Raw genomic sequence first — 26,835 nt, 5'->3', positions numbered from 1 at the left:
TATAAAATTCCCATGTGATAATCTTGAATTGTTTTACTAATATGGTTTAATTTTTAACTTATTTTACTCTTTGTATTGAAATATACTACCCGAGTTAATTTGAGCATAATTCAGGTTAAACTAAAAGAAAAATTATGCACTTCTGTGTTTGACTTTGAATTTACCTATTGTGAAAACTTCACGTTAAATGTGACAACTATTTATTTGAACCTAACATCATCAACCAAGTAAAAAGATTAAAGTTGTTGGCTCTTCTTTCTTCTAATATATTCTCAACTATGTGTAATAACGAAACTATCATCCTGATCATAATTTAAGGATTAATATTTTTTTTAGTTCAACCACAGCAGGGATAAAATATGGAACAATCAACTTTTAAGATGGTATAGGTGATGTATCTATTTGAACTATGCTATATAATTTATTTTTTTTATCCAACAGGATAAAAGTCCCCATCCCTGGTAAATGATTGGAAATTATCGATATCAATTGAAAAATTAACGATGTAAAGTTTGAACACAAGATCACATGCCACTATTACCCCATAATACGACTATTACCAAGCATTTACCAGGGAAAAAAAGGGACTCAAAATCAGTGGAGGGATCAGTCTAATTCCATGCTTTCATACTTTTCAAGAACAAAACAGTCTAGAAAACAGGTACATGTGGCAGCCCTGTACCGTCTCTAACAGAGGAACCGATTGACAAGCTTCTTCAACAGGACGGTTCATCCATTTTTTCAGTATGTCTTCAGCAACAAGCGCAAGCTGATGCTGCAACACAGCTGCACCCAAAGGTCCTACTAAATTCAGTCTTGTTGCAGCAGAAATAACATCTCTCATGGTAATAAACAGATAAGCCCTCTGCGACATTGCACTATCCCATCCAAGTAGCCCGCAAATAAGCCCGAATATGGGAGCATGGTGGAATGGAACAGCCCCAGTGCCTGAGAAGGTTTCTCTCATCGTTTTCAAAGATGGGATTTCGGAAAATACTACAGCTGCAACTCTCATGAGAGCTGACCCTTGCGTAATGGATGCCTTCCGACCAACTTCATTAGTCAACATTGCATCCAATAATCTGTCATTTTTCTGCCAAGTTTCTAAATCAGGAGATAGTGTTGCTGAGTGCACAAAGGGAAGAAGCAAACTTCCAGTGTTGTCCAACACATGGATCACAAACGTTTTGAGATCTTCTGGTTGTGAGACAATGCGAGCTTGTATTGCAGCCTCGAGACCAAATGAGTGGGCGAAGCCACCAGTAGGAAGAACGGAATCAAGCAGCTGCCATTGGTTCCACTGCAAATGCTTGCCATCCATGTTAAGTCTGGACTATTGTGTATCCTGCAAAACATAAATGTGAAAACACAACTGCATTAAAGATAGCTGTCAAGAAAAGGATCAAACAAGTTCAAGCTTTAAGTGGCTGGCTTATAATTCATCTGTCAAATGACAACTACACAACATGTTTACATTACACTCAGGACGGTTAATGGAGAGTTCTCAGATAATGAGCAAATAACGAGCAATCACATTTTTTGAAGGAACATATACACATACAAATGATTCACCAAGAAATGGGCACACCAATTAACTACTCTTCTCTCTTCTCAAGGTTACGGATCCAGAAAATGTCCAAACGCAAGAATCTCGGGAGTAACCACAATTAATCCAGCCAACCAAGCGTTTGCGCTTTGATTCGAACCAGCTGAAAATCAGAACAAACTCGAGTGTTGGGTACTCGAGAATCATTGGTTTGTTTCTTGTCAAGAGGGTCAAAATTGTAATGGAAACTACCAAAAATTTCATCTCGCCTAAACAAAAGAGAACGTTCAACAGTGCTCGTGGGACATCGGATAGCATGTGAAAAATGGGTGTTGGAATCACCAAAAATTCGCTTAAGAATCAAATGTCAATTACTCAATCACGCTCGTAGATATTGGAAGGAAACTCAATTGATGGCAATGAAAAATAAGTAAAAGTTGCAGTCGGGACTCAATAGTAGGGTGAAGTAATTCATACTAAAAACCCTAGGATAATTCAGATGCAAGCATGCCACTCCACTCCGCACTCTTCCACAAAAAGGAGAAAAAAAGAAATTGAACAGGAATGCGGAAACGGAACTGACTTCACCTTAATTGCAAAGAAAATTGAAATCCACCACTGCCATGAGACAACTTTCGAATGTCAAAACAAAGTCGACAGTCAAGAAGGGCGCCATGGGCGCCATGGTCGAAGGGGACCGACTGAATTCTGCATCTTTATACAGATGTGCGGTTTTATTTATTTTTTATTTTATATATTTTCTTTTTTTTTTTCTGGATGGGAACATAAAACAGAAACAAACAATCCGAAAAATAAAATTATAAAATACTACATCTAACGACGGTTTAAATATTCGATGGAAATATCAATGTTCAATTTCGTGAAAATATCGAGGGCTCAATTTCATGGAAATATCAATAAAAATATTGATAAAATATCAATGTCGATGGATATTTCTATAAAAGTTAGAAAAATAAAAAAATCGTAAAAAAATATTTAAATTAACAAATAAATATTTTTCTATTTCTAAACTAGTTAAAAATAATTAATATTAATATTATGTCTATATTAGTGACATGTTGTATATTTTGTCGATTTGCTTGTACTATAATAGAAATGTCGATGTCGAACCCATAGAAACATGAATATGTCGATAGAAATGTCAGCGTCGATATTTAAAACCATGGACCTAATTCTTGAGATTGTAGATTAAGAAAAAAAAACCAATAAAAAAAGAGCTTGGAACTCTTGAGATTGTAGTAATGGTCTCATCCAAGTTAATTTGACAACTTATTCGTCTATTCTAATTTTTACCTTCACGTATTGTAGTAGCATACTTTAAATTCGTTCCAATTTTTACCTTCATGTATTGTAGTATCAAACTTTAAATTTGTTCCATTAATAAATATTAATAATTCTAGAGGAAATTTAACCAAGAGCAGTAAAAAAAAAACTACAAAAACAGTGCATGGTACATTAAATTGAATTAAAAAGGTCAAAGTACACAAAATGTCCCTTAGCTTTTGTGCAAGTTTCAATAATAATTAATACCTTCAAACTTCTAAAAATTTCATTTTTTACTTTTTAACCTTCTAACACACTTTGTTATAAAACTACCATAATGCCAATGTTTCTGGAAAAGATAACGTGGTAGTGACTTGTAAAATAGTGAAATGCATGACAAAGTTTTCAAATTTTATTTACGTCCTTAAACTTTAGTATATGTTCTAGTAATACCCTTATCATTTAAAAAATTTAATTTTAATCTTGAACCATTAAAATTGATTTATGATTTGATCACGTTTAAAACAACATTATATAGTTTGATGGCATAGGAGAAAATTTGGAGATTAGAGTACAATATTATTTATATTATTCTTATGATCAAAAGATGAGGGAAAATATATATATTTTTTTATGTGCAGACAAATAGACTATGAACGATAGTCAAAATTGTGAACATGAATATAATTTAATTAATTAAAATATGTATCACGGATCAAAATATCGTAGGTTTAAATTTCTACCACGTGTTATTGTAGTAAACAGAAGGACGGCAAAATTTTGGGAATAATAATGTATTTTACTATTTAATAATGTAATATTTCGAGACAGACAAAATATGACATTATTAATGTAATTTTTACATCTTCTGTTCACGAGAAGAGGAATCAATATTTGACTTTATATCCCAAAATTTTGTTCCCCTACCCACAAACCATACAACTTTATTTCAAATGCATTGAAGACTTATTTTTTCTCAAAAAAAAAAAAAATGCAACGAAGATTCTTTGATTTTGTTTTCATGAAATTATAAATTCATCTCCATTTCAAAGGGGGAAGCTAATGAAATTGTTTATTTTTTCCTAATACATCTCAATGATAGAGGATTAAAATGAAGTTTTTTTTATCGAACTCACAATTTATTAATTGGAGATATATGTCAATTACCGTTGAATTATACTTCTTTTAAGGATAAAAATATAATTAAAATATATCATACTGCATAAACAAAATTTACAATAGTCCCACTATTTTTACCTTTCCTTAAAATCAATGAAACATTAATTACTCAATTTTTTGGAAAGAACATTAATTACTATTTGTCTAAAATTACCCAATATTATATTATTAACACGGAGGTTAATTATCTAAAAATCGAAATCACGAGTCATTTTGAAAAGTAACCCTGTAAAAGTTCCATTCCGAAACCAAAAACTTCACAGAATAATATTTATCGTTAAATGGCAATCTTTCCCGCCTTTTGAAAGCGGCTCTCGTTCGCGGAACTTCACTGCCGGGTAAGTCTCAGAAATCTCTTCGTGTACAAACTCTTCTCTTCTGTGTTTTGGTTGAAATTTCTGTACAGAATCAACAATGTCTGAATTTTTCAAGTATTAGTTGACCCTGAATTAGGGTTCAAAATGCGAGAGCTGAGTTGGAGACATCATACTCTCATTCAAGCGCTACTCGCACGCGGCCCACTAAGAGAGGATCAGTTTCATTTGATGTTTACGCGCATCACTGGAAAGAGCCCAGGTTTGAAATTATTTATACTTTCCCCGTTTGATATCCAAGTTGGGAAGTAATGATTTAAGGGTACGGAGTCCTGCTCGATTTTGTCTAACAAACAATGCAGTGTGTTCTTAATATTTGCAATGTAATGGTTTCTAAATCTTATGTTAATGAACCTCATACTGGAAGAAATTGCATCTGGGTTCATATCAGTGTACGTGTTCGGAATGGGCATCCCTTTCGGCGGTTGCTTCAGAGAGAATGTAATGTTTTGTTTTACTTTTTCCAAAGGTTATAATCTGTATTCTTATAGTCCGCATACACCTCCCTATCATCACGCCTTTCTCTTTCCCTAATCATTAGCATAATCGATTGTAAAAGAAGAATATTTTTAATTGATTGTTTATCAGGGATATAATGTACACATTTTTTTGGGATATCTGTGAGTGTTCGGATCAACTTGTGTGTACCTTGGCTATACACATACTAGCCCATGGATGGCACTCTCTACTGTTGCGTTTATGCATTTTACTGAAAACTTTTATTTCGATATTTGTTTTGGTGCAGATAATGACCAGCAGCTGTTTAATAATTACCTCCTGGCGATAAATAAAGCACTTTCTTTTGCTCAGTTTGAGTTGAGAGGCTGCAGAAACCAATATGACGGTCGTGTTTATTATGGCTTGGTCAATAATGTATCTGACGAGCAATCCAAACTGGGAACAAAATATTCAGTTCCACAGATTGCCTTCTACAAAGCCATTGTGAGGTTCTTCAGTCTTTTCTTTCTTTCTTTCTTTATTACCGTTCAACATCCGTAATATATAGATTAAGCTGTCACCATTGCCATTTTCACTGGATTAGTTATGAATGTATATGGATGACCTTCTCATCCTCTTCTTAGTTATACTAGAACAAATACAAGGAAATCTACCAATTAGCCAAAGAGTTGCAAAAAACTCCCTCTTGAATATCAAAAGAAGAATAGTTATAGAGCTATTAAGGAGAGTACATCATCTAGAAACCCATAGATAATTCTATCAGAAGTCTCATGTTGAATAGAGAAGGCTTTCTCAAAAGGTAACTGCTTCCTTTGGAACCAAATAGCCTTGAAGATTGTATCCACCAAGAGCCTCCAAAATATATTCATCTTATCAAAGAAACCATCTTGCGCTTGCACCTACATGAATATATTGTTGAAATATGTTATGGCTTTCTCATCTCTTATGATGTTTATATTGTAATCTCAAGTACTAATTGATTATTCTCATCGTTATTAGCCCATACTCGTTTATAAGTTGTAAAACATTCCCACTCAACAGACAGACTCACTCATCAGTTTAGGGCTTTGCCAATTCTCCCTAGAGCTCTGAGAGAAGTCTGAGTGAGCAGTGAGGACTATCTGCTTTGGAACTTTGATTGTTAGCTGCTTTGGGTTTAGTGGCTTTAACTGCTTAGGGTTCATGCTACATCATTTATTGAAATATAGAAAATGAGAAGTATTGGTGTTCTTTAATAATTTAGTGTTCATAATATATGAACTGAACCTTTTCTTTTGTTTTGTTGATGTTGTTGTAGTATTTCATATAAAAACTTTGGGTATGTCAGGTTGAAGCAATTGCACAAGATCCATCTGCTCAAGGAGGAATATCCAACATTGCTGCTCTTCATCTGCAGTTGGAAAATCAGGTTTCTCTCGTTTATCTTTGACCAATACGACCGTTTTTTCTAGCCCATTCTACTGAAGTGTGATGCTTGCATTCTTTTGAGCCCATTATTGTCAAAGTGAGCTGCATATTTAACGGAAATTGGAATCTCTGGTCTTTTGCGTTATAATTAATACTAATTCCAGTCACCACGTTATATAGTGTACTCTTGACAAGAACATTCTTCACAGTTGTCATGTTTATTGGGAGAAAATAATTTTTTGGAACGAGTTTGCGAGAGTATCGATTGATATTTAGATTATATCACTTGTAGAAGGTTACTAGTCATTGAAAAGTGACATCTTTATTCAGCACCTAGCTAGTTATAGAAACAATGATAAATTTCCGTCAAAATAGTCAAGGGGTGTGCAGACTGTCTTGGGCACTTATGGATATATGTATATATATACATATATATATAAGATATATATATACATATATATATAAGAATCCGTCGACAAATTTTTAGATATTGAGAATGGAGTGACAAGCGTTTTGTACATGCCTACATGGTAAAGGCCCGTATCTAATCAATCAAATTTGGATACTGGGAGCTGTAAGGCTGACAGTGGTCTAATGACTAAAGTATTTCTTGATACGTTTACTTCTTTGTGGCCTCTTCAACTTTGAGGTGAATGAAATTTGCTTTAGAGGCACTCCCGAGTTTTTCATTTTATTTTTAATATCATTTGTTAAATTTAAAACTAAGAGTCCAAGACCACTCTTAAATTCTACATCATTTGGTTGCAAGAGTTTTGCTTGCCACTATGGTGGGTAAGTTGAGAATTGACAGAAGTTTCCTGTTCCTTGTATTTGTATGCCGTTGTCTGCTTCTCCACATATTTAAGGATCCTATTGTATAATCTTCGCATGCATTATTTGATTATTACTGTTTTATTACTGCCAGCTGGGGGATATGGGGTCCCAGTCGTCTCAAGTCATCCCACCTGCTTTCAAGAATTTCTCAATATCTCTCAAGGAAAAAACAATTGCTGAGCTTGCACAGGATCAGTGGCTTAACTGCACTCCTGATGGTTTTGTAAATCTGGGTGTCAGATCGTTTCTTGATCTGCGAAGTTGGTTCCGCACTAATGATATACCTTCATGCGAAGTGTGCAACGAGGCTGGAGTGAAGGTTCTGTTCTTTCATTTTGTTTCTATTCTATAATTTACCCTAGTGAGCAGGCTCCTATACAGTCGATCATCATTTTATCTCAATTCTTTATGCTGCATTATTTTCCCCAGTCCCCACACTGATGGGAAAACCTGAACATTTGATGAAAAGGATTTTATGTTGGTCACGCAATTTGTTTGGATTTCAACATGATTTAAGCTCCATATATCTTTGCTTGATTTGTTATTCACAGGCAGAGTTGTGCGATAATGAAGGTTGCACTGTCCGTGTACATCAGTATTGCCTTAAGAAAATGTTATCCAATAAAAAGGTAACATGATGTGGCTGCCTTTTTAACCCACTGTTTAAAATTTTTAATCTACAAGTTCTCTTGTGCCTAACAGTTCTATATTTGACTATTATCAGAGTAAAAGGGCTTGCCCAGGTTGTGGCACTAAATGGCGATCTACAGTAACCAATATGGAGTCCAAGGAAGAAGAGGATGAGCCAGATAGGCGCACTCAAGGCCAGTCATCATCACAGAGAAGGAAGAAATCTAGATTGAACATAGACATGGATTCAGATTCAAATGGAGCCAGTGCTTCCCAACCTCCTCCAGAGACAAGGAGAGTAACGCGAAGTTCTGCCCGCCAGAGGTAGGTGATTTTGAGTGCCTTAAATTAGGAACGAGTTACTGTTTATTTTAATATAGTTTCAGGGATCATAGTCTAGGAGTTGTAAAGTGAGCAGCAACTGCAGTTTTTGATGTCCTGTGTCAAAATTATCACCCCATATAAATTTCTTTGAATGGGTTGCTTTTGAACTACTCGTACACAAGATCGGAATGTAAAGTGCATAACACAACGTAAGGCTAAAGAAAAAGTTCTTGTCCTCCATGCATGCAACTGCAAGAAACCAGCTGTTCCATTGTAAATATTTATCTTATTGCGGCATGGTTAGTTTGGTGGTTCTGAACACTAGCGGAATTGTTATTGTTTCTTCAAACAAAGAATTAATTAGAGCATAAATAGGTTCAATATCCTAGAAGTAAAGAGCCTCAACTGTTGCCTTTTTATTCAACAGTAACTGTGCTGTTCCATGGTGTCTGGATTATGCAAAGATATGCAATTCACTGCACAAAATTTGACTGTTCAAGAGAGCTACCATGTTTAGTTTTCACCCATCTTTGGCCATAGAATAAAACATTTTATGCCTAATTACAATCAAATGCTTCTATATTAAGCTTTGTCTAGATAATGAAAACAAAATAAAGCAATCTATCGAAGCCATAATAGCAAGGACATGAGAGAAAAGTGGTGCCTGTAAACTTTTGGTAATGGAATTGATGTTTTGTTTATGTAAATCATTATGTTTTATGATATGATGATATGATGTGGGTGGATGATTTGTTTTCTTTTCTTTTCTTATTTTTATTTTGCAAGGGATGCTTTTTCTTTCTTTTTTTGGGGGCAAAGGGATGCTTTGTTTTCCTAAGGGCAAAGGGCACAGCGCACAAGTGGGGTTCTTAGTTTGAGATTCTGTGGTTTGCTGTCATTTTTACAACCCTCTGTTTCTAACCTTTTTGCTTTTCTCTTAGAACAGAATCCAACCTAAAGTCTCAATTCAAAGAATATTTTATTGTGCTGTGAGTGTGACCACTCTTTATTATCTATTTCTGCATAACATTTTGTCATTCAGTATGAATTATATTATAGTATTGAACCGACTCCAACGTACATGATTATAAAATATGAATTCTTATTTTTTTAAAAGAATAAACTCCTTCTCATGTACTATATTCTCGATAAATTAAATTCACTATTTTTTGTTCAACAATAGACGAAGGTGCGGAGATTCAAACTAACTTCTTAGTACATATATCAATCAATTGAGTTATATTTAAATTGACAAATACGCTTATTATTATTAATTGCAATATTGCTTACTATAATATAATTCTTCAACATAACTATAATATAATTCTTCAACACACTCATAGTTTGGTGGGATTTAATAGTCTATATAAACACATCCTTCTAATTTTTTCTATTTCACTATTTTAATAGCTTCGTATTATCTAGTCCTAAAACTTAAAAAGGAAATCTATATAGTTATTTGACTCATATGACCAACAATTTAAAAGATGAAAAAAAGAAAGAAAATAATGTTCTGTTACTCCTCTCACTCGCAGTGTGATAGGCTATTTGCATGGGAAAAAAGCTCTATGATGAAAATAAATATTTGATAGAATGTGGAAACAGTCAACTTAATTATTTAGGAACTAAAAACATTTCTTTTAATATCTCGGACAAGATAGACACTAAACTCAACCTTTAAGATTAAAAAATGTAATGAAATAATATTTCATCGTATATTTGTTTCAACTATAACCTGGCGTTATTAAATTAGTTTAAAAAAGTAGGTGAATAATAAGAAGTTATTATTAAATTATTATAAGAAAAGAAAAAAGGTGAAGCGTGGATACGACGCGCCAATGGATCTGATCTGACAGAAAGGGTGGACGGCGGGGGGCTCCACTCTCCAGTCTCCAATTCCGGAATTTGTATGTCCGTTTTGCTTTTGCATGGACTCACTGACGCAGTCGCGGTTACTTCACATTCCTCATTGTTTTATTCTATTCTCTCAGTTTCACCCTCTCCTTTCTCTCTGTAAAAACTCCATACTTTCTCTCAATGGAATGATGATTCTACCATCTCCATGTGCCCCTTCTCTTCTCCTCTCTTCTCCACTACCAACTTTTCGATGCAAACTCTGGTTCTGGTATGCTCGCTACTCCTATTGCTGTTCCTAATTCTTTTCTTTTTACTTAAATTTGTTGCTTTTTTGGGTCCTTTATGATCCACCCTTTTTCCTTTTGTTTCGTGCAACTCGCGCTTTGTTTCTGATTTTTGGATCGGTTCTTGATTTTGTGTCATAATTGACGGTGCCGGCGAGCTTGGGTTTCTCGTGGTCCTCAATCTTATCCATTCGCCTGGTTCCTGTTGCCTTCTGGTTACTCTGGGTTCTTTCCTTTCTGTTTTAACTCGAAAATGGCTCGGTTGCCTAATACTAATACCCCCACTCTTTGAATTTGATCTATTATTGTGTAAATTATTTTGGTTCCCCTGGATTGAATGTTATGATTTGCGGAGTTACAACCTTCGCGTTCTGGGACGATTCTGTTTTTATTCTGGTGCCTCTCCCTTGAATCTTCCTGGTGATTCATCTCTTCCCTTGATGTTCTCCTTTTTAGGGCTCATATCTTTAGTTCGCTACTTTTTAGTCTTTACTGGCTCCCCTTTCCATTCAATTCTTTCTTCTTTTTCTCTCTCTCTTTTTCTTTTCTCCCTCCAATTCGTGCTTTCTATGCGAATTTGAGTCCGAGTTCTCCTGTATTCTATTTGATTCTCAATGCATGCAGTTCATGTTCTAGATGTTAGAGACTGCTTTCGTAATGTCTGAATTGAAGTCGGCGAGTATTCTTGCCCTCTTTTATGAACTCTGCTTGTTGTTTTGCTTTATTTCTTACTTTCTGCAAGGGGGGAATGGAAATTTCTTTAAGAAGGAAGCTCTTTTCTCCATCGTTTGTTCTCTCACTTGTCACCTCCATAGAACCACATGTATCTATAAAGTTAAGCACTTCTTTTCATTTCCATATGTTTGCCTTTGTGATTTAGTTGTTCTGTCCCCCGGGATTAAAAATTGTTATTGGTCAACAATGCTGCTTTTGTTACTTGAAAGTTTCAATTTAGAACTTTAATCTTAACTAATGATTTGTGTACACCCTACAATCTATTTTCCAGTGTTTTCCCGGGATATTTATTCTTTTGTATGTTTATCTCCTTTCCGAAATGATATCTGTACACGTTTTTTTATTTCACTTGCTACTTCTTACTCCAAGTTTTTGGTGTCTCCATTTCTTTCATGATTTTTAATTGTCTGATATTGGGCAAAGTATTTTGTCAGCTAAGAGAGTTTCTCTCATACTTTCTGTTATGAATACTTTGTTTGGGCATCAGTAGATTTGTCAATTAGTCATTTAGAAACTTCAAGATAGTTGAATTGGATTTCGTTTGTATTTTGTTTCTGAATTCAAAATTTGGAGTATTCTAATTGCTTTGAATAGTCTTTTTTTTTTGTTAGGGGATGTTGTTGATCGTTACTTCTCTTTGCTACACTTATTGTGGTTTCTTTGTCATCTTCTTCATCTGTTGATTTAATGTGGGGATGAATGAAAATTTCAAGAAATTGGCTGCTAATGTCAGTTACACATTTCAAGCAAATAATTTTAAAGATATTGCATCTTTATGCAGCTAAGTTTTATTTGCTGTTTGATGATTTCTTAGTATATCATTCCTAACTTTGATTTTCAGGATGAGTATGGAATCCAAGTTATGTGTTAAGAGGGATATCCAGCAGTAAGGTCTACGGACATGGGAGCCTCGAGTTCTAAAGTAGAGGAAGATAAGACCCTTCGACTTTGCCGTGAAAGGAAGAAGTTTGTTAAGCAAGCCCTTCATGGAAGATGCTCACTAGCTACAGCCCATGCTGAATACATTCAGTCATTAAGATGTACAGGGACTGCTCTCAAGATTTTTGTACAACCTGAACTTCCAGCAGAATCATCCTTGTACACTTCCACTAATGCAACTCCTGAGCCCCTTGCCCTTACTGAGAAGTCTGTATCCCAATTCTCATTTTCCTCTCCGTCCTTCTCACAACATGTGGACACTGTTGGTAATCTTTCTCCGTCACCTTCTCCTCCTCCTTCAAGTCGGTTTCAGGCAAATCATATGAAGTTCAGGGGTAGCTTTGCTAACAAGGTTGAAGAAAAATTGCCCTTACCTGTTATTGGGACTATAACCTCATCAGACATTCCACCAAATGCCGCACCTCAATCCTCTGAAAGACCCCAAAAACTATCATTTGAAGGCTCTTCTGTACCTCAGGAAGGAACTTGGGATTACTTTTTCCCTTCAAATGAACATGATTTTTCCTTTCAAGATGGTAATGGTATGAACGGAGGGTTTGAATTTGAAAATGCTGGTGATTTAGGATACTTAAAGGAAGAGGATGGAAATTCTGAACGTGGAGATAGAGAAGAGAAGGATTCTTTACATGGAGGGGAGGAATCTCAAAACTCTGAGGATGAGTTTGATGACGAACCTGCTTCAGAAACTCTGGTGCGAAGTTTTGAAAATTTTAACAGGGTACATGATGATACAGTTAATACCTCTCCTACTTTGCATACCATGAAAAGTGTAGCTTCGGAGCCTGAGTTAGTGAATCAGGAGAAGAACCACTCTCCTGGTTTGTCACCTTTAAGAACCACGTCTTCAGTAGTTCCATTTACAACTGGCTTTGGTAAAGCAACTGTAAAGAAAGACAGTGTTGAAAATACAGTTGTTCCGAAGGACTTCTTTTCAAGCATGAAAGAAATTGAAGAACTTTTTGTAAAAGCTTCTGAATCTGGTAAAGAAGTTCCAAGAATGCTTGAAGCAAATAAGTTGCATATACGTCCAATTTTTCCTGGGAAAGAAAGTAATTTCTTGCTCTCCCTCTACTTGTGTGTGTGTGTGTTACACTCAAAGGTTTGAGCTTAAGGTGAAGTTCTTAGATTTGGTTGTGATCCCTTAATTGATAATATGATCTATCTTGTACTAGAAAGGTATCGTTGGGGGTTTACCTATTGCCTAATGGGGTGATGGTGGTGCCTTGTGATTTTGTATGGTTCTTTCACTATTTCAAAGTTGCAGTTAAATTATTTGGAACAATTGTGTAATGAGCAGCCAGACGACCCATCTCTTGATGAAGGATTTGGATGTTCTAAAGTGTTATTCTATTAAATATCATGTTGAAACATCTTAACTAGATTGATTTCCCCTCCGCAGGCCAATCACTATCATCAACATTGTTGAGGTCCTGCTTTTCCTGTGGAGAGGACCCAACCGTGGTTCGTGAAGGTATAACCACCTTCTTGGTCTTCACAAATCATAAATTAAGCCGATTTATGAAATATCTAGCTCTTCAGTTGGATAACAAATAAACGGGCAGTGTTTAAGTCTTCAGTAGTTTACTTGTTGCATGTAAAAGCGGCTTTATTTTTCTATGTTCTTTTGTGCCATTGACTTGTATATGTTGAACCAACTCAGAGCGTACGACTAATTTCGGATCATGCTGGTCTAGTCCTTTCTATAATCATTTGGATGCAGTATGAACTCAGTTGACATATTTTATCAGCACATGTTACTGTATTAATAAGCTGTGACCCCATATGTAGTCGATATTCAACCTGTTACCAGGTAAGTATTCACTATGATAACTTCATTCATCATTTGTCTTTCTTTGTGTTATCTTAGAGCCGGTTCAAACTGCAACAAAGTACTTGACTTGGCATAGGACAGCATCGTCACGCTCGTCTTCTTCCAGGAATCCTTTGGGAGGAGGAAACTTGAAAGAGGATGTTGAGGACCACTCTAGCAACTTATTTGAGAATTTTTGCATGAACTCAGGCAGTCATGCTTCAACCTTGGATAGGCTATATGCATGGGAAAAAAAGCTCCATGATGAAGTTAAGGTACTGCCAAACTTTCTATTTTATTCAGCTTTAGATACCAGAAATTACTTGGCATGTCAAGGTAATTCCTTAAAATTGGTTTTGTTTTGTTAATTACAGGCTAGTGAGATGGTGAGGAAAGAGTATGACCTTAAGTGTAAAATGCTACGGCATTTAGAATCACAAGAAGCGAGTCTACCAAAAATTGATAAAACACGAGCCATTATCAAGGATCTACATTCCAGAATCAGAGTGGGAGTTCATAGAATAGATTCTATATCGAAGAAAATTGAAGAATTGCGGGACACGGAGCTCCAACCACAACTTGAGGAGTTGATTGAAGGGTGAGTTCCTTTTTGCTGCCACCATAGATTCATATTAGAATATACACTACAGAGTCAGCCTCTTGATTTTTCTTTTCATTTTTTTTTGTTCCTAATACACATTTCATTCATTTTTGGTAGTAATTAATCTATGCCGATATGTTTGAATGGGTGTTATCTTTTGGACAATGGTAGGTTAAGTCGGATGTGGGAAGTGATGTTCGAATGCCACAAGCTTCAGTTACAGATCATCAAAGCAGCGGCGTCCAACCATGGCAACATGAAAATCTCGATGCAGTCGGAAACTAGGAGGCACAATACCATTTATCTCGCAACAGAACTCACATCCCTATCATCGAGTTTTATGAAGTGGATCTCAGCACAGAAGTCATATCTGCAAGCTATCGATGGGTGGCTTCTGAAATGTGTGTCTCTACCTCAAAAATCATCCAGGGGAAAAAGGAAAGTTCAAACCCCATCAATCAGAACTTATGGACCTCCACCTATATACGTTACGTGTGGTTCTTGGTTGGAGAAGATTAATGGTTTACCTACCAAGGAGGTCGTCGATTCGATAAAGGACTTGGCAGCTGAAACCACCCGCTTTCTGCCACATCAAGAGAAAAACCAGGGTAAGGAGAAGGGAAAAGGAAAAGGAAAAGGCACGAAGCTTTCGATCTTGACATCCTTCAAGGCTGACAATGAGAACGAGTCTTTGTTAAAGGACGAAGAACCGGAGGGTTTTGATCATTTTAGACCGAGCTTGGTTAAGTTCTTTGAAAAATTGAATGAGTTTTCAGAGTGTTCAGTGAAAATGTATGCAGAACTTGGTGAGACCATCCAAACTGAGAAAAATAATTACGATCCGTGGAAATCCCAGAAACTGGGAAAGCAGTCGGTATGAGAAAAGATGATATTGTTCCAACTTCCACGTGTTTTGTTTATGAGAATTGGAGATGTGTGAAGCTTTAGAGATGAGTCATTGAGGGACACAGGATTTGTATATGAAGAAGAACATAATAAAGGAAATTGAATGGTAAATTGTTCCTTTTTTTTTCCTTCCTGAAATTGAAGCAGAAAATAAAGGAGGAGCTGATGCAAGCAGCATATATACATCAAAATAGAGTCAATTTGCAGAGATACATAGCATTGTATAGTTCTCTGTACACCCTATGAACGTAAACTTCAATAAATTGTAACCATTACTTTATTTTATAATTTGATTCCTGGTCTTTGCCATAGATGAGACGTGGAGCATAGGATTTTTTTAATTAGTTTATACAACTATATATAATTTTTATTTAATGAATATTTAATTATTTTCAATCATGAGTGAGGACATTTATTATATAAATAGTAGTGGTCTGTAGTTCTTTCATGTTGTTGTTGCATTGAAAAGTTCTCCTCGTTTCTTGTCCGCACGTAGATAGCACGTGGAGGCTAAGATGGCATCTAAGCTACGGATAATATATAGATAATATATTTTTTTTTAGGGAAGTGGTTAGATAACATATATTTGTTCAAATAACTTAAAACAATGACTGATAAAAAATTTAGTTGTATTTACTGCTTTCAATGTTTAGGAATAAATTGAATTTCAATTCTCAATTTAAAAATAGTTTCAGATGTGTTTTAGTAATATTATTCAATTTATAATGTATTATATTCTACATATTTTAATTTTAATATAAATGAAATGCAAGGTTTTTATATTTTTTGAATGTAATTTCATATCTTTAAATTTTCAAATTTAAAATTTATAACACTGAAAATATCTGCATTTTCATAATTTCAACTAGTTAGCAAAATTAGAAACAATTCTAAAATATAAGTCCGTCAACGAGACAGATATTTACTAATACTTTAATTAAGTAATAATAAAACATTCGAGTGTTTTCTTTTTTTTTTTTTTGTTAGTATTTTATTAGTTGATTTTTGGATAATCTTTTAACATCGAGTAGGGTAACAATTTTTTCAAATTCAAATTTTAGGATAAAAATGAGTTTTTAGCTAATTATCACTAGTCATACAAACTAAAAAGACAGCCTTTTTTTTCTTAAAAAAAAATATTATATGAAAAAAAAAAGGAAAACTCATGCAATCCCACCCACGACGCATACAATGTTAATTTTTTGTCTTTAGAAAAAGAAAAAGAAAAGACGAAAATCGAGAAAAAATGACCAAACCTGGATGGTGGATCCTTTAGTTTTCTACCACAGCTTCACGCTATGAGCACAATTCTCCACCATCATCTTCTTCATGATCGTGTCCGTCGTTAGCTTCTTCACCCATATGCTGCACGACACCGTCGTCGTAATCGTCCATGTCTTCACCGAATACACCTTCAGCTTTACCGGAGCTCTAACATCCACCTTCAATCGCACTTTTCCTTGCTTCTCCGACTCCTTCATTGCTTTCTGAACAGAGCTCGATAATTTAATTCCAGATCCTTTCAGCTTCGCCTCCACAACCCTAACGTTTCTCGACGCCTCGTAGAACGCCGGCAATGCGCCTTCGCACAACCTCACATCCGAGAAGTAGACCGTCACGTTGCTGTTCTTTTCGTAGAATACTCCGATCATTTTGTTAGGGTTTTCAGCTCGAACTGTGACGTTGAACTCCGGAGAGATTGAGTTGTTCGCCGGATGGATCTCCTTGAAGGCCATGGCGAGAATGGAGTAACGAGGAGAGACAGGCTGAAGGATTAGGAAGAAGACGCCGGAAGCAATGGCGAAGAGGAGGAGGAGTAGGGTAAGGAGGAGGAGAGTCCAGGAGAGAAATCGGCGGCAGCGGAAGCGGTGGTTGCTCTGGCGAGTGTAGAGGTTGAAGCGCGCGGCATTTTCAGGAGGAGGCACCCGATAAACTTGGTCCTTGGGGAGCTGGATGACATAGGTGCCAGGGGGAGGGTTTTTGGAACTAGGTGGAGGGATAGAGTCGCCGGAGTTTACAGAAGATGCAGCAGAAGCAGAAGGCTGAAGCGAGTCAGAGTCAGACTCAGACGTGGGATAAACGCGCTCGGCCATTGAAGCACAGAATGAAGGAGGAGCTTCTTCTGGTGAAGAGAAGAGAAATGGAAAGCGCGTAAGAGAAGAGAAGCAGAGGGGAAAAAAGAAAGGAAGAGGTGAGCTGCGACTTCTACATCTGCTCCTACTGCTACTCTGTTATGTTTTTTTCAAACTTATTTTATCATGACGTGAAGTCGTGAACGCATCACCTATTTTTAAATAAATTAGCAGTTTTTTATATCACTACTGTTTTTCTGATTATAAAAATAACAAGAATCATTTTTTTTTTATTAACTTGACAAAGTCTGTTTGACGTTTCTAGTTTTAAACGTATTTGATATGATTTTAATGATTAGTGAAACATTATTAATATTATTTTGTGTCAAGTAGCTTTCAATCTCAAATTCTTAAAGTTATTATTTAATTTTGTTTTTTGAGGAAAATATATTTAGTGTATGAATTTCTGAAAGAAATTGAAACCCAATACACCACAAGACGCTTAATATAAAGATTAGAAAGAGGGGGGAACAAAAGCACAGAAAAATAAAATAAAATGGTCACATTCATTCATGTCTGTCAACTGTCGAGTGCATGCAGGTGACCAACAGCAACTTTTATAGGATAGTTTTGGACCATAAAATCAAAAGTCCCTTGCCATTCTTCCTTGCTGGCATTTATATACTGAACAAAGGGAGCCAGCAGCGACACAAGAAACCAAGATCGAGTTCAGGTTTGTTCAAACACAAAGGGCAAAGGGTGATTATCTTAAACCACAACACTCCTACTAAATAAACTTGTACCCATCTACTGATGGATACCCCCTACCATCTCCTGTGCACTAAGTCAGGACGCAACACAAAACTAGACGATACTAATTTACCCACCATTACGAGGCCACGCCAGTCACTTGTTTCTTCTGAACTCCACCCCTCAACAGAAGAACATGGAGTTGCAAACCTTTTCCTGCAACCGGGGCAGTTGCGGCACAGGAACTGCCCCAGCACTTGTCAACCCACCATCGCTCGACGCAGTCTCTGATGTTCCTTCAAACTTAATAAATTGTCCAATCTGGGTCGCCGCCAAGTGTGCATAGCAAACCGGAGCAACTGAACGAATGAAACAAGAATGATATTAAATCCAGTACAACTTTGTTTTCAGTATCCCGCAAAACATATGTCGATAACAGAGAAGGTAATGGACTAGAATATATTCTTACCTACAGAAATAGCAGTAGTACTTCTTTGGTACCTGTAAAATAAAATACACACGATTAAAAGAATAACAATAACCATGTATGAACTTGTGAATAAAGAATGAGATTTTTATCTCAATTAAATACTACTTACACATAGGATAGAGAATGGACAAGTTCTTGCAGGTCATCCGCCGAAAAACCAACTTCATCTAACAGAACGTGATAATGAGTTGGCCTTGTAGTACCCTTGGAGAATATAAAGAGTGAAACAAAATTAGCAACCAAAAAAAGAAAAGAACAAAACAAAACAGAAGAGCTAATAAAATACGTCCAAAACAAAATCCTAGACACAAAACTCACAATCATTCCAGCATGTGCGCACAGATAGAAATCATTGTTTCTTGGATGACAAATTTTGTTGTCAATAATGGTTCCTGCAAAAGTGTAAATAAGTATTATTTAGAGGTAGACCAATTAAACTGCATGCACTAAAAATGTCAATAGTAGGTATACCAGGAGGAACGTTGTCAGGAGATCCAGACTGAAAGAATTTAGTGTGATGATTTTTCTGTGCAACGATCACCACAAACTTCGGAGACCAATTTTCATCAAGAAACTTGCAGGACTAAAGATTTCAAAAAAGGAAAAGGTTATATAATCTTTAAATTGAATGATCCTTGAGAATATTAAGAATAATTCAATGCAGCACTTAAAACCTGGATGATCTGATCTAACTCAACATTTAGAACTTGATTGAATTGGGATTCACTGACGCCATCCCTGCCCAAAAGAAAGTATAAAAGCAACTTCAGAAGCATGCAAACGATAGACACAAACTGTGCTAATAAATGGCACATCCTGATGTTTCTAACTTTAATTGCCAATTTGAGTAAATGTAGTAAAATCCATGCAATAGCGCTGATTCAAGGATCTCACTGGATTTATTAGAAATAAACTTGCCTGAATATAATAATTTGGTCGGGCTTCCTTTTCCCTGAGCTAGTATAGAAGTCAAGTAGAAGCTCCCTAAAATTCAAAATGGAAAACGAACTTTTGAAGTCAGCAAACCATGCACTATAGAAATGAAGCTACTTTTCAGTACAGGAAGAGATTGGACATATACTGTTATTACTATTTTAAAAAAATTTAAATATCTGAGATGGTATCTCAAACCTTGCCAAGCTTGACAATATTTGAGCCAGCTGTAGATCCTATTTAATAATGATTTCAGGTGTTTCGGCCTGGAAATAACTCAAAAAGTACCTTGAGGACACTTGTAGAATGGTTTTAGCCAAAGTGATGGATCAGAAAGCACTTCAAAACCAACTTATAACCAAGTTCAAAATGATTCTTAATTAAGTATTTTTCCTATATAACTCCCAAACACACCCCTGGCTTCTAGTTTCAGCAAATATTGCATACAAGGAAATTTAACCACATAGTCAGAATTAGAAAAGGAAATGAACTAGAGCTTAAGAAAAAAAATCCAGCACCCAAATGGCTTAAAGATAAGATACCCGACCTCATAATCCCATCGTCTTCCGTGTCAGAAATTCGCTTATATAGAGAATCAATCATCTCAACTTTTGGAGATTGAGTCCGAACAGCAGCCCTGTAGCGAGAAATCAAGGGCCACTGCCTGGAGCTTACCACCTAGAAAATAGGGTAGAAAAACATTTCCATGAAACACATTCCAAAGTTGTGGTCAACGGATACCATCAGCACTTATACATTGAGAGGCAGGCTTCACATAGCACTCAGACTTAGCTTAGCAAAAGGAAAAGACGATAAGATAACATGATAGGCCGGAAATTAAGCAGGTTACCGCAGCAATAGATGGGACATCTGACTGCCCCGGAGATCCATGTGAGACATCCATACCCAGGATAATTGTGGGAACCTTCGAAACCATAGGAATTGATGGAGAGTGCTCAACTGCTAACAAGGAATTTAACCCACCAAGCTACAGAAGATAAGAGGATTTAGCCACAAAGATGCAGCAGTTAACAGAACCAGGATGAACAGCATATAGCACATGCTCATCCGCAGTGTAAGAAAAAGAAGTGATCAAGGGAGAAGACACGATACCAAGAAAACAAACCTAAAAATACGCTTACCTTAGCGTTGATCTTCAGAAGCACGTTGGTGAGATATTGGTCATTTACCCGCATAGGAGCAATACACTGGGTAACTATTCCATACTCTGCAAGATTCTTCCTTTTCCAAGGACCTGCGAAACGTGAATAATATTGTCAACTTCATCCTCAGACAAATAATTATATTCCCAAGATTCTTGCATTCAAAGAGTGGATAAGTACAACTTTACCATAAAGATCAGAATTCTTCCTCTCAGGAAGCAAGCAAAGGAGAAATTGTGGTTGTCCAGGAAGTTTAGACTGAACTTCCTCAAACATCTTTTCAACTCTGACCATGGGTGGTGCACGTCTGAATTGTGGATTTTCTTCAAAAACATCAAATGGAGCTTCTATTGCCTATGAACAAAAAAGGTGTTACAGTCAGTTATTCGTGTAGAATTATATATATAAATTTACAAAAGATAACTTACAATGCCTTTCATATCACCACATTTGATAAGGTCTCTGACAAGGCCACGTGTATCACAGCGTGCAGAAAAGTTCACCACAGCCCATCGCTCAATTTTGGTAGGTTGAGCCAATTTCTGAAATTTAACAACACTAAGTAAATCACAGGAATAACAAGAAAACTAAATCAAGTGAGCAAAATACGAACCTTATTGTTGAAATTCCACCGACCATTTCGAGGAAAGAAATCTTCACCATTGCCCACTTTCAACTTCAAAATGAAGAAACTCATCAAAAACACCATAAAATTAAGTGGTCAAGTAAATATAGAACAACATGGCTCTCCAGCTGAATAGACTATAGCTTGCAAGTAATACCTTGGGAGCAGGTAGAACACGGCCTTCAACTTGAATGAAGTTTGAATTTATTGAAATACCACATGACCGTAACATAGGTTCAGCATCATATTTGTTCTTCTTCAAAGACTGCACAGACCTCAATAATGCAGTATTAAGAATCGATAGAAGAAAAAAATTCAAATGTAGCACAAGACAAGACCTACCTCAGACAAAACCCTCATCCTTTCTTGTGGCTTTTGCCTTGATTTCTCAACAAGTGAAGCTCTTTGAAAAGTTGACAGTGCTTTAGTGTATCGTTGCAGGGAAACCAGAGAACACAGCTGCATAAGGAAAAACCATTAAATATGAATAAAAGCAATCACAAACATTATGACCTTTTAAGTTTGAATGGGAATAATAGTTCTACCTCAATTGGGATATAAGTGGGACGCTTAGGCTTCCCCACATTTATACAAGGAAGATCTGATGAATAACGAAGATCAATATGTCGGTGATTAACAAAATAATCATAAACAGTGATTTCAATAGAATCCGCCTCATCATCCCCCCTTCCACTTTTCTGCTTCAATGTAAACCTGTAACATGCACCACAAAATAAAGTTATCCACCCATGAAAGATATGAGAGATTTAGGATCCGTTTGGAAAATAATTCCGTTTTTGTTTTCGAAATGCTATCAAAAACTGTGATTGAAAGCCAATAAGAATTAATTTTATTGGGCACATTGAAAGCACTATTCAAATATCCATGAATAACTAATCTTTTTCTGAAAAGTATGTTATTCATGACGTGAAAAGATAATGAGGAAAAATAACGTTTAAAAAACAAACATCCAAAAAACTTTACCGCCATATTAGTTCTGAATAATTAGAAAAGAAAAAAGAAAAAAAAGGACCACCAGAATAGTGATTTGAAATTATTTTCACATAGCCCCTTAGAATCTCAAAATTCAGTGCACATTAATGCCATTATTTATTGGCAATTTGTAACACTGAAACAAAAATGGATACTAGGTAACAGCAAGAAAAAATATACGTTTGCTCTTTGCAAGGCTTTTCACTCAATCCAGTTATCTTGTATTCTGCATTAGATGGGCTGGCTTTAATCCTCAAATTCTTGAGTGTTCGTTTAGCCTGTTGTTCAAGAGCATACAAAAAGCTGTCAGGCAAAGAAAAATAAGTAGCACAGAGAACATCAATCGAACGTTGGTCACCTTGGTCCAGTCCAGTGAGAAAGGATCTCTCACATTCTGGTTTGCAATTAAGAAGTCTACAACAGGACCAGGCTGTATAATCATAGTGGTGGAAACATCTGAAGGAAAAAAAAAATAATAGAATCAATTAGAATATAGAAAAATCCAGAAATATAAAGAAAGGTAAGATGATAAGAACTTGCCAATATTTAAGGAGAGGCCGCTCTGGGTTGTTCTAAAACTAGAGTGGAAGCCTCTACAGCCAAGAACACCTCCACCTACATCAGCAAAATTTCCTACATCATTATGGAAAAATGATTGTCTGACAAGTAGGCAACCTCTGCAACAAACCAGATTCTTGTTAGAAAAAATATCCGAACCATATATATAGTCCTATAATCAGATGTAGTAATGATAGGGTCTCCACCAGGAAAGAGTGATAAAATGAAAAGGCCGCACTTACTGCTTAGATGCATTCTGCCTTAAGATGATATCCAGCACTCTAATGGCCTCTTGGAAATTCTCAGATTCCTGACCACGTAAAGCACTGGCAATGGCCTGCATAGGTATCTTTGCAGCAAAGCTAATCTCTACCTTAAATGATTTTGAACGGTAGGGACGCTTCATCCTTTTTCGGTCACCATCATTAGGACTTCCATGACCATCAGGACTACAATTTCCATTGTTCCTGTCGGAATCGAAATATATTATACTAATAAGCAAACAGGTTTGATTCATCAACTTTATTTGTAATAGTTTCAATTATAAATAAGATCAATTATACCTGTTAGATGAGACATCTTCAAGCACAACAGTAAATTCAAGTTTATTCCTCGGGAGAGGGCCGACAGTGAATAAACTCTTCTCTCCATCATAAGCAAATTCCTTTCCAGCTAATTCACCGTGATAAGTCTCATGAACTTTATCAATCACTTTTCTTCCTACACCCTTCCCATCAACAGGGCGACCATCTTCATATGAAAGGGCAACCTGAAAATTATAAATATTATTAAAATATGAATAAGATATCCATAACAATACCCTGTAATGGAAAAAATTAAATAAATATGAACATAGAAACATACATTGGTTTAAAGAAGGCGGAAAAAAAAAGAGGAAGGAACGTACGCTGTAGTGGAAAAAATGGCCTTCAATATTAGTCACGTTTACTTTAAAGTGATTGGTAAGTAGAGTTATCTTCTGGCCTTTTGAAGCAAGGCCACGTCGAGCAATTGGAACCCGGACAACTTTTTTCTTCACTAATTCTGGAGGCTGTTCTAATTCAGCTTGAATTGGCACAACATTAGGAGGAATAGGAGGTGGGGGAGGTGGAGGGGGCAACGCCCCATCTACTCCATTTCCATCTGGTTCATTTGAACTCATCCTGAAGTAATGTACACATGACAGATAAGACACATTTGGCTAGAAACTCTAATGTAATGATCTTCTCATTTGGCTTTCATTTAAAACTAGATCTGGCTTTCATTTAAAACTAAGTCGCAACAACATTATTGTATTGTTCATAAGGAATGCAGATTCCAACAAGTGATACGAGGACAGATATTGAGCAGCTCGATTTATAGAACTTGAAAACCCACAGTACATATGCCAAACCAACTACCCACAGAAAAAATACAAATTCCCAGTTCATAGTGGAGTGCATATAACAACGAACTATACTGCACAAAGAAACGTTCAGCCCATTGGAGGAGCGAAGAACATAGAAAATTGTAATTAACCATTGCAGCTAATCCGACCAGAAAAAACATACAATAAGAGAAACCTCATGCAGACCAATTAGGTTGAAAGAATATCAACAGAAGCACAATGTAAAACTTGCATGACGAATTAACAGGCACACAAAGTTACGATACTATTCTTAGAAATATTAATCATGACGATGATAATGACTTTTAGGATCCAACTAAAAGTAAAAATTACGCAACGGATATGGCGTTGAAAGGCACGAAAACTGTTAAAAACGAGCAAGCATGGTTACAAAATTTGTTTAGAGAATCGTCTCTTGGACTAGTGAAGTACAAAGCATCAAGACAGCTAAGAGATACATCAGCCACAGAAATTTTCATATCCTATCCAACGAAGCGGAGCCGAAAAATTAAGCATCAGATTCAGCAAGTAATTCAGAAGACATAAGAACTTTGAAAACCAGCATGCAACACACATGCAGAAACACTTGAACAGATAACGTCAACTGGATGGATGTTCAGATAAATCCTCCGAGACATAAAAACAGAGCACAGAACCAGAAATGAGAGAGGGAAAGACAGCGATCAAAAAGCAACGCTACCATAGACAGTGTATCAAGAGACTGAAAGTCGTTAACAATTAGATAAATATCATAAGAAATTCGTACCACTAGCGCATCTTCAAAACCAAAACCAAAAACAAAAAGAAGTCCGTTACCGAAAATGCACGAACTTGCGTGATCGGAAACAGAAAACTCAAGCCCTACTCCGGAAAACCGATTGAAGTCTAAAAGCAGAAGAAATCACTGAAAACACAGCGGAACACGACACTCCGAACAGCGAGAAGAGAAACGTCGAAAAAACAAACAATTAAGAAGGAATAAAATAGGAACTAGGCTTCAAACAAAGCTAAAACAGAACAGCATTGCAGCTCTGACAGCACAGAGTAGCCGCATTCTCGTCCAAATGCGGAAGAAAAGAAATAAAAAAGATAAGACAAGTGACAAAAATTCTTCAGAAGATCAAAAAGCAGAAGAGACAGAGAATGGGGAAGCGTTTGAAGAACCTAAACCACCATGCGAAGAAGAAATCAGTACCTTGGTCAGAGAGAAGAAGAAACGAGGAGTGTGAAAACCCTAGAAAGAAGAGAGATGAGTTTAAACTTGCACAGTCCTTTGCCGAGTCAAAACTCTTTCTGCCTCGCTCTCTCTCTCTCTCTCTCTCTCTCTCTCTCTCTCTCTCTCTCTCTCTCTCTAAATGGACAGTGAGATGAAATCAGCTCCAATAACGACGTAATGCGACCCTTTCCTTTTATATAACATCACGGTTCACAGAAGGCTGAATCCTAACCGTCTCTTGGTGGGCCCACGTCTTCGTCCGATCAAAAATCTGCGAGATGTGCGAAATCAACGGCCACGATGGAGGGGCATCTTCCGACGACGTCACTCCCATGGCTCCACGCGCGTGTGGCGGAACTCCTCGGTTTTACCGCGTGTTCCCCCACGCCCCATCTAACTGACTTATTTACCACCACTGAAACCGTAAAATGGCGGCTCTATCCCTTCCCCCTTTGAAGTGGGTGGTCCCACAGCCTAGTCTATTGACACGCATATCACATTATGGCAAAGATAATTCATATCACATTAAATTATAATTTATAATACGAGGGCAGTGGAGGAATCGGCACCTCTTTCTTCTCTTTTCAAATATAATAATAGAAAGAGTGAGCGTGGGTGTAAATATTTCCAGTTTCAGCGGGGTACTGCATTCAATTAAAATAAATCCAACGGTAGATTTTACAAAATTACAATAATATATTATATTTACTGACTCTTGAATATTTATGGATAAATATCTACTACAATCAATAAAATATTTTTCGAACTTCCTATATTGGTAACTATGAATTTCTATACTATTTTTATTAAAAGATTTGTATAATATCTTTCTAAAAAGAAGATTTGTGTAATATCTGTTTAGATTATCCAAATATAATGTGATTCATATATTTTTGTGGGTTTCCCAATTCAAAATTATAATAAACAAACTAAATACTGTAGAAAATTAATAATAATTAACAAACTTCATATGGAAAGCGATTTTATAGATTCAAATTACAAGCTATTTCCTATAATGAAAATATTAGGGATCGAAGTGTAATTTCAAATAGTATTGGAAAAGCTGTCTTCCAAACTGACTATTTTTTAGAGTGGTCTCTATTGTTTCTAAACTTTAAGAGATGAGCACATCCGATTTCAATAGAAAGTTTAGGTTATTTTTATTAAATAATTAAGTATTAATAATTAATAAATATATAAAGAGTGTATATATAATTAGTTAAAAAGAAAAATAATCAACATAGCTCAATTGGTTAAAATTGACCAAGAGATTGTGAGTTCGAAATGAAAAATTCGATTCATTTTCTTTACTCTGATCAGTTTTAATCACTCAACTTGTTTAAAACATTAACTTTTGCTAGAATATAAATTACTAAGCTAAATACATGTACTAATTACCCCAACAACAAAACAAAGATCCAAGACTGAGTTTCTAACTTGGTCTTCAGTTGATAAATA

At 36.1% G+C, this 26,835-nt stretch overlaps 4 protein-coding genes and 1 pseudogene across 9 annotated transcripts; 2 read left to right on the top strand and 3 right to left on the bottom strand.

The window, feature by feature from the left end:
- Nucleotides 1–466: 466 nt before the first annotated feature.
- Nucleotides 467–2,290, bottom strand: UREF (urease accessory protein F). The gene is made up of 2 exons (XM_022298174.2): nt 2,135–2,290; nt 467–1,345 (listed from the first exon to the last, which is right to left on the bottom strand). Exon 2 carries the CDS (start codon nt 1,319–1,321, stop codon nt 635–637), a length of 687 nt encoding a protein of 228 aa, XP_022153866.1. The 5' UTR covers nt 1,322–1,345; nt 2,135–2,290; the 3' UTR covers nt 467–634.
- Nucleotides 2,291–4,237: 1,947 nt separating this feature from the next.
- EMB1379 (embryo defective 1379) lies at nt 4,238–9,074 on the top strand. Of its 5 annotated transcripts, none has more exons than XM_022298034.2 (8): nt 4,238–4,347; nt 4,448–4,585; nt 5,129–5,325; nt 6,170–6,250; nt 7,175–7,402; nt 7,635–7,712; nt 7,808–8,037; nt 8,465–8,791. In XM_022298034.2, the coding sequence occupies exons 2-8, from the start codon at nt 4,471–4,473 to the stop codon at nt 8,526–8,528; spliced, it is 993 nt and encodes a 330-aa protein (XP_022153726.1). In that variant the 5' UTR covers nt 4,238–4,347; nt 4,448–4,470; the 3' UTR covers nt 8,529–8,791. The 5 variants fall into 5 exon arrangements, with proteins under 5 accessions (XP_022153726.1, XP_022153729.1, XP_022153727.1 ...); XM_022298035.2 differs by having other exon boundaries at nt 4,269–4,347; nt 4,463–4,585; nt 8,465–8,792; XM_022298037.2 differs by lacking the exon at nt 8,465–8,791 and having other exon boundaries at nt 7,808–8,358.
- Nucleotides 9,075–9,983: 909 nt separating this feature from the next.
- LOC111021204 (bZIP transcription factor (DUF630 and DUF632)) lies at nt 9,984–15,501 on the top strand. 2 transcript variants are annotated; one of them, XM_022298070.2, is made up of 6 exons: nt 9,984–10,162; nt 11,755–12,922; nt 13,273–13,344; nt 13,741–13,958; nt 14,058–14,281; nt 14,456–15,501. In XM_022298070.2, exons 2-6 carry the CDS (start codon nt 11,815–11,817, stop codon nt 15,162–15,164), a joined length of 2,331 nt encoding a protein of 776 aa, XP_022153762.1. In that variant the 5' UTR covers nt 9,984–10,162; nt 11,755–11,814; the 3' UTR covers nt 15,165–15,501. The 2 variants fall into 2 exon arrangements, with proteins under 2 accessions (XP_022153762.1, XP_022153763.1); XM_022298071.2 differs by lacking the exon at nt 9,984–10,162 and adding an exon at nt 10,298–10,598.
- An 860-nt stretch (nt 15,502–16,361) lies between these two features.
- LOC148212615 (NDR1/HIN1-like protein 13 pseudogene) lies at nt 16,362–17,537 on the bottom strand (annotated as a pseudogene).
- Nucleotides 17,538–17,809: 272 nt separating this feature from the next.
- Nucleotides 17,810–25,535, bottom strand: LOC111021264 (protein argonaute 4). The gene is made up of 23 exons (XM_022298155.2): nt 25,357–25,535; nt 23,682–23,937; nt 23,338–23,543; nt 23,017–23,241; nt 22,757–22,893; nt 22,575–22,672; nt 22,397–22,494; nt 21,769–21,937; nt 21,566–21,682; nt 21,381–21,488; nt 21,212–21,274; nt 21,027–21,140; nt 20,787–20,952; nt 20,578–20,690; nt 20,286–20,423; nt 19,983–20,113; nt 19,421–19,486; nt 19,177–19,240; nt 18,974–19,085; nt 18,821–18,894; nt 18,612–18,706; nt 18,482–18,513; nt 17,810–18,371 (listed from the first exon to the last, which is right to left on the bottom strand). Exons 2-23 carry the CDS (start codon nt 23,934–23,936, stop codon nt 18,196–18,198), a joined length of 2,757 nt encoding a protein of 918 aa, XP_022153847.1. The 5' UTR covers nt 23,937; nt 25,357–25,535; the 3' UTR covers nt 17,810–18,195.
- Nucleotides 25,536–26,835: the final 1,300 nt, after the last annotated feature.

This window comes from Momordica charantia, assembly GCF_013281855.1.
Source record: "Momordica charantia cultivar OHB3-1 chromosome 2 unlocalized genomic scaffold, Mcharantia_2.0 BLBB01000002.1, whole genome shotgun sequence".
NCBI lineage: Eukaryota > Viridiplantae > Streptophyta > Magnoliopsida > Cucurbitales > Cucurbitaceae > Momordica > Momordica charantia.
Note: the sequence above shows the minus strand (reverse complement) of the source record. Positions and strands in the feature narration are given on the sequence as shown.